The 13,840-nt window shown below is 41.3% G+C and overlaps 1 protein-coding gene across 5 annotated transcripts in view; it reads left to right on the top strand.

Moving 5' to 3' along the window:
* ARMT1 (acidic residue methyltransferase 1) overlaps nucleotides 1-8,570 on the top strand; it is a 59,382-nt gene extending 50,812 nt beyond the window's left edge. For 2 of the 5 annotated variants that reach the window (XM_054818801.1, XM_054818802.1), the window contains one exon: nucleotides 5,379-8,570. In XM_054818801.1, the coding sequence (XP_054674776.1) occupies nucleotides 5,379-5,579 (201 nt within the window). In that variant the 3' untranslated portion in view covers nucleotides 5,580-8,570. The remainder of the gene's footprint in view (nucleotides 1-5,378) is intronic. The other 3 variants (XM_054818800.1, XM_054818799.1, XM_054818804.1) reach the window with 3 other exon arrangements.
* The last annotated feature ends 5,270 nt before the right edge of the window (nucleotides 8,571-13,840 follow it).

The following is a 13,840-nucleotide window of genomic DNA, read 5'->3' as shown; positions in this document are numbered from 1 at the left end:
TGGTGCATGGGTTTCTTCCTCCCTAGGTGCAGGACCCTACACACTTGCCTTTGTTGAACTTAATTTGGTTCCCCTCTGCCCAACTCCCTAGCCTGTCCAGATCTTGCTGAATGGCAGTGCAGCCTTCTGGTGTATCAGCCACTCCTCACAGTTTAGTATTGTCAGCAAACTTCATCCAAGTCATTGATGAATATGTTGAACAAGACTGGACCCTGTACTGACCCTTGGGGCACACTGCTAGCTACAGGCCTCCAACTAGACTTTGCACCGCTTATCACAACCCTCTGGGCTCTGCCATTCAGCCAGTTCTCAATCCACCTCACTGTCCACTCATCCAACCCACACTTCCTAAGCTTACCTATGAGGATGTTATGGGAGACAGTGTCAAAAGCCTTGCTGAAGTCATGGTGAGCAACATCCACTGCTCTCCCCTCATCTACCTAGCTAGTCATGCCATCATAGAAGGCTATCAGATTGGTCAAGCATAATTTCCCCTTGGTGAATCCACGTTAACCACTCCTGATAACCATCTTTTCCTCCACACGCTTAGAGATGACATCCAGAATGAGCTGTTCCATCACCTTTCCAGGGATGGAGGTGAGGCTCACTGGCCTGTAGTTTCCTGGGTCCTCCTCCTTGCCCTTTTTGAAGACTGGAGTGACATTGGTTTTCTTCCAGTCCTCAGGCAACGCTTCTGTTCTCCATGACCTTTCAAAGATGATGGAGAGTGGCTAAGCAATAACATCTGTCAGCTGCCTCAGCACTTTGTGGGCGCATCCCATTGGGGCCCATGGATTTGTGGGTGTCAAGTTTGCCTAAATGGTCTCTAACGCTATCCTCCTTGACCAAGGGAAAGTCTTCCTTTCTCCAGACTTTCTTACCTCCAGAGTCTGGGATTCCTGAGGGCCAGCTTTAGCAGTACAGACTGAAGCAAAGAAGGCATTCAGTAACTCTGCCTTCTCTGTATCCTCCATCACCAGGGCACCAGCCCCATTCAGCAGCGAGCCTGCATTTTCCCTAGTCTTCCTTTTGCTGCTGGTGTACTTGAAGTCCTCCTTGTTGTCCTTGACATCCCTTGCCAGGTTTAATTCCAAGGGGGCCTTAGCTTTCCTTGTTGCATCCCTGCATACTCTGACAATGTTCCTATATTCCTCCTAAGTGGCCAGTCCCTTTTTCCACATTCTGTAAGCTTCCTTCTTACCTTTGAGTTCTTCCAGAAGCTCCTTGTTCATCCATGCAGGTCTCCTGCCTCTTTTGCTTGATTTCTTACTCTCTGGGATGCACCGATCTTGAGCTTGGAGGAAGTGGTGCTTCAATATTAACCAGCTCTCTTGGACCCCCTGAGAAGTATAAAAATGCTTTAAAATCCTGGTATTTTTTTAAGGTATGTTTTTTCCATATAGCTTGAGTATAAAACTTATCAACTTTTCATCTATTTCCTGTTGTTTCTCCTCATCCGTCTCTTGCACTTTCTTCTTGCCAGTTTTATGAGATTCAGCAAGGCTAAGTGATAGGATGAGAGGAAACAGCCTGAGGTTGTGTCAAGGGAGTTTTATGTTGGATATCAGGAGAAATTTCTTCACCAAAAGGGTTGTCAGGCACTGGAACAGGCTGCCTGGGGAAGTGATCGGGTCACCATCCCTGGAGGTATTTAAAAGACATGTAGATGTGGTGCTTAGGGATGTGGTTTAGTGGTGGACTTGGCAGTGCTAGGTTAACGGTTGGACTCAATGATCTTAAAGGTCTTTTCCAACCTAAATGATTCTGTGATTCTGTGTTACCATTTATAGGCCATAAATTCAAAGAATGCTGGAAAAGATCAGAAAATTAAAAAAACCCCACAAGATAAACTAGACTTAATATTGAATGTAACTATTTTGGATCAATTTGTGACATATAAGATTGTTAAAGTTTAGGTAAGAAAATTTTTTGTAAATAACCTTGGGGGAGGTTGTAAGGAGTTTGTGGGAAACACATTAATAAATGTGTTCCCTTCTAATTTAAAAAAATTGTGAAGTATGTACATAATTGCTCAGTATATTGTGTTTTTTAGCACCATTATAAACAGCATAATTGTTGAAAGCCAATGGGATGCTTCTTTAAAGTAAAAAATGTGTAATTTTAAATTCCTTATTCTAACTGCTTAGAACTTTGTTAGTTTTTCCAGCTAAAATTTTTATGCTATATGTTGGCCTTAGCAATGACTCTGTATGAAATTTAAGAATGCTATTTAAAAAAAAAGAGTCTAGAAAAATATTTTTTTGCTCACATGGAGAAAATACCGACAACCTGGGGATCTTTCTTACCAGAAAGCTTTAGCACTGTTTTGTTTTATAACGGAGGTTAGAAATTTGGCAGGAAATTTTAATTTTTTCATATGTCTCGTGAGAAAACAAAGCATCCAGCACACAGAAGGAGGTATGAATTATACTGAGAAAATTATTCCACAGAGTCATACATTGAGTACTTGCGAAAAATGCGCAAATGTTGAATTTTTACTGTCTGAACCCAAGGCATATCAAGCCACTTGAATACTGTTGCAGTGTTCTTTGGCCAAATTTGAAGAACATGGGAAAAGTGAGTTAAGTGGGCTACAAAGTGCAGAATGATCAAGCACAGCATAGCACTGGTTCTCAGGCTTTCTGGGTTAGTGAAAGAAAAATATCAATTTATAATTCACCAGCATCCGCAATCATCTGCATCACAGGAACATTTTGAATACCTGCAGGTGGAACTATACTGCTAAACCAGGAGCAAAGCTGTTTGCAAAACCAGTGCCTGGTACTTGTGCAGTGCCGATTATCAGTAATGGCATTTTGAGAATATGAGAATTGCCAGTAGTATTTATAGCATACTCTCCTGTATCTTAACAGTTTACTTAGCTAAAATCTATCCTTAAAATAAAACTACTGTTGCTAAATCAGAGAATTAATTCTAAACTCTCAAGATATAAAAAAAGTTATTCATGATGTGCTTACAGCACTGTATCCACTGAAGAGCATAAACATCCATCTTGGCTCCATGTGAGACAGCCTTCTAAAGATCGTCCGGCACGTTGCTTCTGTTTGGAGTTTTGAAAATTCAGATTGATGTTCTCTGGTGGGGCATTTTTGCATCCAAGAGTGATGGTTCTCTTTATCAGTTTACGTGGAGAATTTCTCTTTATCGTCAACCCTTTTTCTGCATTTTCACTGAACTACTGCTTTGCCTGCACTGTACATTATATGCCCCAATATAATAGAAAAGTTGGGGTTTTTCACAAGTGTTATTCCATTAAAGTGGAAAAAAAATCCTCAATTTAAAATTCATTTATATGAGTGGCTTACAGGATTTCTTTAAGGGCTCTGTGTCCTTTCAAGTTTAGGTTATTTGCTGATGAAAGTTATTGAATTCTTAACATATTCGTTATCCATTCAGTATAGCTATGACCTGCTTTTCCTATCAGAAATAAAGAATGAGATGATGGTGTGTATGTTTTCATTTGTATCTATTCCCTATGGCAAAATCCCGCTGGATCAATAATCTGCCTCAGTGCATCAAATTTAACTTGATTGCACTTGGTACATGGTTGTAGTGCAGTTTGGTTTACTCACAGTTGCTGTCGTAAGTTGAACAGCTTGCAATAGCAAAGATGAGAGCAAGAAATTTGGTGCAAAGCGAGATGCTAATGTGTTCCCAGGGGATCATTTGGGTTTGTTGTATAGATGCCTTGTGGGGCTTTAATCCATCCAAAGACTGGATCTTTGCAGGGGGCTGCCTTGATCTTTTAACATAAAGTCTGTATGGAAACAAATTCCAGCTCTGCTGCCTGCTCATTATGTCTGTGATCCAGATGTTTAAAAAAATCTTTGGCTTCTGCTAAATTGTACTTGCCTACCACACTGCCAGAGCCCCACATCAGTGACTTCCTGACTTGGCGTTGAAGAGAATGTTTGGCAACTTGGGGGGTTTTGGTATTACCTTGTTCCAATGTTTCATCCAAGACATTGCACTGCCTTGGTAAGACAGATAGCTGGGACTGAATTCTCAAATCCTTCTGCCCTATACTGTCTTTGTTTCCATATTTGTTTTTCTGAACTGATGGAAGCTCCTTAGGGTTTGTACTGGGATGAAACAAACTGTCTTTGGCAAATCTTGGAACTGAGACCTTGTTTTACAGGTTTTTGCGGCTTTCCTTACAGATATTATAACTGCTTTAGAATTCTGCACAGTGTTTTTGGGGTTGGACACGTATTTCAGGAGTGTTTTTATCTCTGTTTCAGGAGTGTGTTTACCTCTTCCTTATCATTAGCTGTCAGCATGATCGGTGGAGTGAGGGTACTGCCACACCAGAGTGCGAGTCCAGCTTCTTGATGGTTTTGATGTTTCTGTGACACTTTGAGTCTCTGTCATGCTTGGGAATGGGGATCTTGATGTTCAAATAGATAGCAAGACAAACATATTTCCTCAAATAGGAACATTTTCCTCTTTTAATTGTGTGTTGATGATGAGGGGTATTAAGGCATTGGACATTTGGGCTGTGTAATGCATTGTCTGTCGAAGAGACATTGAAGTTTGACTTATAGTGATCCATATTGTGAGTTGAGAAGAGTAAATCAGCATTCATGTTCATCTGATCTTAAGTTTTTAATCTAGTTGCTGGTGGGGTCACTAGTGATGACAATTACTTGTGGATGTCTGTCCATTTGGAACTGCAGAGAAGAAGCTGGTTTCTTTAATTACTTTGCCAAATACCCTTCCTATGATATATTTTCAGCAGCTGCGCACAGAAGAAAAATGAGCATTTTCTAGGCTGCATCTTTAATTTTGGCTGCATCCTGATTCCAAGTCAAAGTTGGACCGAAGGATGTGCTAAACCTTCACCTTTCTTCTAACTTCCTTCTTACTGCTGTGCTTTCCACAGGGAAGTGCAGGTTGGAGGGGAGGGCTGGCAGGCAGAGGTCGGGAGCTTGTGGCCAGGACCAGTAGTTTAGCCTGTGCTGTGGGGTATGCCCACCAGAGTTTCCAGTTGTCTGTATAGCTTGCAGTCATCTAGGTCAAGTACAGCTCCTCTTCCTGTCTATTTCCTTAGTTTTTGCTGTTGAGTCAGCAGGGAAGATATGCCTGTGAAGGACACTAAAGAACCTTTGAAACTGTATTTTGTGTTCAAGATCCTTAGCACCTCAGCTGTTTGTGAATTTTTATTTGAGGTACGCCCCAAAAGGTTGTTTCTATCCTCTTCAGCTCTCTGTATTGAGCAACAACAGAAATTCCTATATTTCGCACTGCTAATACAAATGCTTGTGTTTGTATGCATGCATACGTGTATATGTTTTTCCAGGTATCTCCTTTGCTTGGTATTTCATTTATTATTAATTCCTTTCTGTTTGCTCTTGCAGCTGGCAGATTTCCGAGACATGGTCTCACGGATGTTGGGCCTCAATGTTGCCAGCTTGGCTCTTCCTGACTATGAAATCATTACACGTCTTGAAGAGTTGATTCACTCTCATCAGCACCACTACTTCCCCTGCGTCTGCCTCAAAGACATGGCAAGGGCACCAGAGGAACACTCACAAAGAAACATACAGCTTCTTCACTGAAACGTGTTTTTTAAGGAGACAGAACAAAGTAAAATTTTCTTTTGTGCTTCCCTACCTGCTAGATGTGCATAGGAAACAGATATTTATTTTTCTGTTCCCTACCCTACAGATACTGACTTGGGCTGATTTTTGGTGTTTCAGTAGGGAGACTGAGCTGCATGGATAGAGTAAAGCCAGCAGCCTAGAGACAGCAAACAGAAAATCCCTGGGCAACATAATACTTTGGTTGTGAAAATGATAGGCAATATGTGAACAACATATAGCCCTCCAATTTCATTGCAGAGGCATTGAAGGCACAGGCCACCCGAGGTCAGTTCACAGTTTTGGGAAGTACTTGCTAATGAACGTCAGCCTCGGTGACATTCTTTGTGCTTTACCTCTGGGTGACAGGGATGAAATAAAGTGGGGTTGTCCCGCTGCTGTTCCTCTTGCAAAATAGGACTTCTCCCTCTGCATTTTTATGCATTCATTACTTTAGCTTCAAGACAGTTAGCTGGAAGTAAAACAAAGGACTATCACAATTTTGGAACAAGGGATTTTTTTTTTGTTTGTTTTCCTTAGTCTGCTCTTGTGCCAAAGCAAAAAACTACAATTTTTCAGCACAGGCTCTTTCACAGGGTCCAGTCACGTGCCTGATGTAGATATATTTGGTAAAATTGCATGGTGCCCTTGGTCATGATGCCTTGAAAAATTTTCTTCCAGCTGCTGTATTCGTTGGGCAGTTAATCCATAGGCAAAATAAGTGGCAGCTCTTCTGAGTTAATAAAAAGTTATTTTAAAATGCTTATCCACTACAGAAGATAGTTGAATTGCTAAAGTCTTTATTTTCAGAAAAGCAATGAGGAAGTGTCCAGAACTTCCTCTTAGTCATAAAAACTGCTGTCTATCACCCTTTCTGCGTGTTGTTAATTTTAATGATATTTTAAAGAAATTTGAAAAATCTGTTTCAATAGCACACAAACATGATTCTGTGTTTTTAGTTGTCTCTTCCCATTATATATTTTGTATGGAAATGGAGAACAGTAAAGATGATTTTCCTATTTATGTCTGACCATTTCTGGGCTTTCTACAGTATCTCAGCAAATGATAACTCACTCACTAAAACTGAGCACACTATTTTAAGAAAAATGAGACTTTTTAAAGTAAATGTGGTAATTTTGGTATCTGACTGGGGACTCAAAGCATTATAGGTTGCTTTTCTTTCACTTGCCTCTGAAGAATCATTCTCAGTGACTTGTTAGTAAAAACCCCCAAACACCCAAGCTTTTGCAAAATCAGTCATTTGAGGCAGTATAGTAAATCATGTATTCTTATGCTCCTGGGGCTACCTGGAATAAAATCAATTTCCTTTCTTGTTTTATAATGTAGCATTGGTTTTCAGGTAAAGTTTAATAAATGGAAAAAAGGAATAATAATATTGAATTATATAGACTTAAACTTAGGAAAGCACCACAATTTCAAAGTAAAGTAAAAGATTGAAATGTAAATATTTTTAGGCATGATATTTTGGTTGGGAATTTAGAAGGTGGAAAAGGATGTAATAATTTTCTAATTCTTTGTGAGAGAATACAAGTAGTTTCAGCTTGTGTTTTGCTGGTTCTATAGGCACTTCTGCTTCAGTTATTACTAAACAACAAAACCTGTTTTCTTCATCCATATTCATAAATATTATACAAAGCCTATTTTATAATATTTTGCAAGTTAAATAAACCGCATTACAGAATTAGGTCCACTCAGCCCAGATAATACGTTCATAACTTTAAGAAATAATCTCTGAGAGTGCCAGTCATAAAGCGAGTATGCATATTTGGCCGTATTTTATGGTTCTGAGATGATTTCCTAATGTCTGCCAGGAGACTTAAAACCCACTGTCATGCTCGGCAGTTCTGTGTCCTGCCGCCCTGTGACCAGCCGTGGCACCAGCAGTGAAGTTCTGGCCCCACAGAAGCCACCAGCAAAATTCTCCAAACTACTTTAGAGGAGGCACGTTTTCACATGAAGTTGGTAGCAAAGCTTGATGACTGTCTTGCATGTGAAACACACAGAAAGTAGAATAAGGGTTTTCTAATGCCTTTTTTTTTTTTTAACACAGTGGATCTGTATTTTTTGAAGTATTAATGCTAATGTTCATCCAGGAATAAGACCTCTTAGCTGACTATTAATATTCCCTGTAGTTGCTTTACTTTTGGAAGAGCATTGACATCTTTGTTCATTTAGCCAAAGCAAATAAATAAATAAAAAGTAAAGAAGTAATTTGATATGAACAAAGTTCAGGTGATTTTGGTCCATGTAATTTAATTAACCCCTGAACAAAGTTTAAACTGACTTGCAGTCTTCTTTTTTAAAGTTTGTTTCATACAGCATTGAACTTACTCTTCCTTTTTGGGAAAAAAAAAAATTAGAACAGGCTTATGAATATTTTCAACATTTGTTTCAAATGTTTTCTTCTTTTTTAAGCCAAGATGCATTCAACACGAGAGATCTGATAGAAACCTGGAAGTATGTATTAAGGCTGTGTCAGCAGATGCCCATCTTTCAGTAGATTCTTTTTTACTAGGTTTGTTTGTATTAGCAAAAGGTATGAGATTAAGAGTTTGCTATCTGTTCATAATTACTCTTTAATTGTGGTAAATGATTCTTGATTTATCAACAGAATACATACTAAAAAAAGTAATATCTGTGAAATCACAGAATGGTACACTTACAGGACTAGATTTTTTTTCTCCAAATAATAGCTGAACCAACTCCAATGAAGACAACTTCAGTATTTCAGATGGGCAGTGTTGGAAAAAGGCAAAACTCAACAAATAAAAATGTTGCAATTGTAGATACTGAAATAAAATAATGTACATGCCATAAACATTGTAATAACAAAACCACAATGCAAATGAAAAAGTGCCTTATAATGTTATGAGTGTATTAAAATATATGCAACTGAATTTTTGTCTATACGGCATATTGTTGATAATACATTCTTTGAAACACAGTAGAACCATGCATTAGAACAGCAACGTAGTAGAACCATGATTCTTCAAAGAAATTAAGTGCAAAAGGATTTAAATGCTTTGCCGAATTAGAATTCGGAAGCATAAAGGCAGATCACATTAAATTACTCTTTGGCTTATGTTGCTCTGGAGTTTATTATTACTGTATAAAGTAGTTTGCTTTTCCACATTTTCTTTCTGTGGACAGTGTGTGCATCGTCCATATCTTCCTAGGGCTGTTCAGTCACTGGATTCTTTTGCACATTATGATGGTGCAGGGGAGGGGAAATATGGATGACTTGAGTCATAACAGATTTTAAATAAAAAAAAAGCAGGTGGGGAATCAGACACATTTCTAGAGAAAAAGACTACTGGATTAAATATTCTCCTGAACTTTTTCATATGAAATAGAAGTATTTTCTTAAGACTACAGATGCTGACCATTTCTCTTGACCACCAAAGAGAAAAATGGGGAGGAATGGAACAAAATGAAGTTAAATTCTCTGTGAATCTAGAGAAAAGGGATCTCTGATATTACTGAAGCACAGAAAGAAAAAATTAGTTGACTATGTGGAAAATAGAAAAAAATGATAGTTTGCCAGAGTAGAAATTGGAAAGAATGTTCAAACATAATCCTTTTCAAATGGAAGATTTCAGATGGCTTTGTTCGTCTGTCAAAACAAGTAAGAATCCTCTATGACAATGCTTTTTTTTTTCTGGAAGAAAAGGAAGATTAGTTTATTAGATTGTGCTCATAATTACTTAGGAATAACTGAGTCAGAAATAAAAGATCTACAAAACAATTTGCTTGAACAAAATAGATGACTTTTTGGACAGTTTTAGTGTCAGCTAATGAGCCATGAGACAGAGAAGAACACTTCTTTTCAGAAGGCAATAAATAAAAGAGTTGCGATATGTTTTCTTCTTTTTTCCCCTGTGATTACTTACACTTTTGGTAAGTGGGAGAAACAAGAAAAAGAAGATTGCAGTGTGAGCAAATGGGGTCCAAACTGTTAACTTCCTGGTAGTCCCAGGTAGAGAAACCAACTGTCGGATGGCTTCAGGTAACGGTGGAGATGGGACTAGAGGGTAGGCTGGCTGGCCAAGCTGGGAGCTGGATAGCGTTAGGTCACTGGATATGTAGATGTACACACGTGTTTTTATAAAATGATGATTTGGGCTTTTTTTTTTTTTTTTTGGAAATGGAATGTTAGTGTGTTGGGTGGGGAAGATGTGTGCTTGGTTATGAACCAAACATTCAATTTACTATTAATATTATTTTTAAATAGGCCACTGAATGCAATTTAATCTGAAAAAAGGACCTTCATCTACAAAATATTCCTATTACCACACATTAGTCATAACAAATGCTCTTTAGGGTTCTGATTAAGAGGCCTGAATTCATTCCAAAAGAATAAGCTTTGTTTCCCCTTCCAAAATCAGGATGCTGCCTGCTGGGGGCAATCGTTCCTGCCAGGTGTTGCGGCCAACCTCTGCCTGCGCCGCGAGCAGCCCTGCGGGCAGCAGAGCCCACAGCCGAGGGCTGCCGGTGCGTGGGCAGCCTGTCGGGGTGTGCTCACGCTGGAGGGTGCCTCCTGCCTCCCCATCCGCTGCCACCAGCCTGCCCAGCTGGGATGCTCTTCTGATCCTCAGGCCGTGCGCTGGGAGCTCTGGTTACAAAACAAGTACGTGGTGGTAGCTGTGGGATGCTGGAGGACCTTCCCCAGCATTGCTATGAAGGCAGCAACGTGCCAGCAGAGCTGACTCAGACTTTTCCCCTCCTGGTTGTGTCTTCGTGCTGTGAGGAAGAGCACAACCACAGCGGCTCTGCGGGCTGTGGCAGGGCGTTAAGGAGAGCCTTGTAAATGGGGCTGTAAATCTGGGCAGATCGAAGAGCCACCTCTGGTCCCAACAGGGAGCATCTGCAGTCTGTAACCCGCGCCTTGACTGATGGCCAGACTCCTCTTGGGCTCAAGCTGGCACAGCGAAGAAGTAAGAAGCATTAACACAAATATTGCAAAGCATTTTGGCTGTGTATCCTTCATATTGCAGTAACAGTGTAAAGCCCTGTTCTTTATCCAGCGAGGTTTCAAGCCTGTCCCCCGCAGGGAGCCCCAGCGTCAGCCGCGTTGTGTTGGGCTGCTGGAGATATCTGTCCACGCTCTTGCTCTGCTGCCACTGTCTGTCTGTCAGCCCCGGCAGCCTCCTCCTGCGCTATGCACCTTACCTCTGGCCAGGGCGTGATCGGACCTTTGCAGTGTTGTGTGGAGTTCAGCAGACACCAAGATACAGCTCACTCTCTTGTGTAAGACTGCAGCATCTTCTAGACTGCTGCAGACACTTGAAGATGCTTCATACCCCTTTTAGGTGGTTTTCTGGAGCTGCTGGGGTGGGAGCAGTAAGAATGCTCTTGTGTGGGGAGGAGAAAGAGCAGAATGGTTTTGGTCAACCTAAAGGGAGCCTACGAAACAGCTAGCCTGTGTCAGGCCCATGACCACACGGGGACAGATATGTACTGCTGGTTCGTGGTCGGGGAGGTGAAGCTGCAAGAAGAATACCAGGGTAGAACGATGGCAGCAGACAAACCAGACAGGTGCAGGTGCAGGTGTCTGTGAAGCAGACTGCAATCATTTTTATAGCAGAAGTACTGTGGCCATCAGCGTAGGTGAAGGAATCCTGCAGGCTATGGCATAAAAATCCCTTTCCTTAAAGATGAGTCCAAGCCAGGCTGCGCGGAAAAGTGCTAGCCTAGTGCTGAGATTATCACAATAATATCAATGTCTAATCATTTTGATACTGTTTAATATCACAGGCATTTATAATGATACTTCTATGGTGTCACTTCAGCGTGTGACACCACTAGCAAGGTCTGGCTGCCTTTGAGAATATGAATTGAGAACAGTTAAGCAGAGGAGTGTCCAGCAGGAATGGAGAAGTAGTGTGGCTCGTGTAACATTCAGGGATCCAAATTTGAGCACATATTGATGACATTTAGCTGCCTGAGGGTTTGTGGAAGGAGGTGGGGACAGAGAGTATTTGAGATGCATCTCACAAAGTCACGGAGCTATAACGGATTGATTTAAGTGGCTAAAAATATGCTTGGAGATGACTTCCCTTTTTTACTATTAGCAAATATTCATCTCAACAGTTCAAGAGAGCAGGCTGTGGAGAGCATAGGAATAAAAAAAGAATAAATATTTGAAAAAGCGACCAGTAAACAGAGATGGATTTAGACTCATGACCTAAACAGAAAATAATGTCATGGGTTCAGAGTTGCGCACACAAATTCTCTGGTGATAAATCTTAACTGCAAGGCTTTATAAACTTCTCCTGACTTGAGGATGAGCTTCAGGATAGAAACAAGAGAAGCTAGTTGCCCTTGGAAATCTGCCCGTGATGGAGAGGGAAAAAAGGAAGCCGGAGCAGGAGGAAGGGCTGACAAAGTGCCCGAGGATTGCTGCCCAGCTGGTATTCAAATCAAGGTAGGTAAGCTTCCTTTCAGCCTCATGAAGCTCTACAAATGGCAATGCCTATGCCAGCAAGGAAGAGAGCCAAAATGCCCCCAGCTAGGATAACAATTTTTTACTACAGCTTTTTTTATTCTTAAGCAGTGTGCTTTCAAATACTTCTAATATAGTTCTTTATAGTGTCTTCCTGGCCTGAAAGTCAAAGAAGAGGTTGTATTTCTCCAAAAATGTTCCTTCTGTGGTTTTCCTAAGAAATTCTTGACTGCTTTGGGAGTTCAGTTTGTATATGTGTCTGTAGCACTAGTATCATTGCCTGTAATGCAATGTGATGCTCTGCTTTTATTTACAGGAGTGAAGTCTTCCATGCCAGCTGACAGAATTTATTCATTTGAAAATTCGAGCCAAAATGGTTCAGTCTTTCCTAAGAACAAGACTAATGGAAAATCCATAATTTGCCTATATCCATAAATAAAAATGTGGCAATTTGGAGCAATTCAGGCCAGAGTAAAAAAATGACCTTCTTTATAATGAGTGTTGCTGACTGCTCTGGGCTGGAGCAAAGGTTTACACATCTCTCCCCTCGCAGCGCTCGTTTCACTAGAAACAAGCGGGAGTGGAAAGAGTGGTCCGGCTCAAAGCCACAAGGGAAAAGAGACAGACTCGGGAAGGAGCTAGTTATGGCAGGTTTCACAGGGAAGAGAAGAGAAAGGACCTTTCATGGGAGAGATACAGGAGAGATGAACTGCAAGCCAAAAAAAAAAAAAAAAAAAAGGAGCGGAGCGGTGTGAGTAGCTGGGTAGGGATGTGGGAATGGAGGTTCGGGAGAGCTGAAGCTGGGGAAGCGAGCAGCGGGTAGTGGTGAGGATGGGAGAAGTTTGGAGCTTCCTAGTCATAGGCCAGGATGAGGGACAGGAGAGAAGCCAAGGGAGGGAGACTGAGGCTGAGACTGTTGGGTGCAGTCAGGGGAAAACCCAGGAACGGTATGAGAAAATCAGCGCTCACATGTCTGAATGAAGGAGGAAGAGCGGGAGGAAGCAAGGTGACATAGGATGGAAAAATCTATACAAAACAAGTATGTTTCGTTGTGCGGGGACTCCTGCTTTGCGTGCATCACTGCTACAAGTGCCTTCTAGCAGTGACGGATGCCGCTGTACTTCTGTTTGGCAAGTGCTGTTTGCTTCCTTGTCCACCTCTCACGGGGACTGTCTTGGGTCACATCTGTTTGCACGAACAGCACTACTCCCAGCATTTCATGCCAGCAGGAGACTGGACATGCAGTCTTTGTGAAGTTCTTCCACGGTGTTTATGTACACGCATTCTGCATATGGGAAGGGCTTTAACTGAGTTCGAAAACCAGATACAACCAAAACTAAAATAATCTGCTTCCTGCCTTTGCAGATTTCAGGAATACTGTCAAAATGGGGACGAGAGGAAAGTGTGAAGAAGTTGGTTTGAAATATAAGTTTTTGAAATGTAGGAATTCCTAGGACAGAAATAATTCTATTTCTTTCACCTGGCATGTTTCAGCCTCTTGCCCACTACAAAGGCAACTGCTGTTTTATTTTGAGAAAGCGAGAAATCAATGGGAAATCCCTCCCGCTTCTCACTTTCCCCCATTCAGACTCAAGAGGTGACTAAGCCGCAGTTTCACCTCGTGGTAGGAGAGCGCTGTGGTTTGACTCTCCGCAGCGAGGCTGCTGGTCCCTGCCTGCCCTCCACGGCTTGCCCCTTGCAGGAGACGAGTCTCCCAAGGACACAGCCAAAATACTGCTGAATCTATTTCGAAAACTGCAAAGTGTTCAGAAGGTGG

The sequence above is a fragment of the Grus americana genome, chromosome 3 (genome assembly GCF_028858705.1).
Source record: "Grus americana isolate bGruAme1 chromosome 3, bGruAme1.mat, whole genome shotgun sequence".
NCBI lineage: Eukaryota > Metazoa > Chordata > Aves > Gruiformes > Gruidae > Grus > Grus americana.
This window is presented reverse-complemented; position numbering and strand designations above follow the sequence as displayed.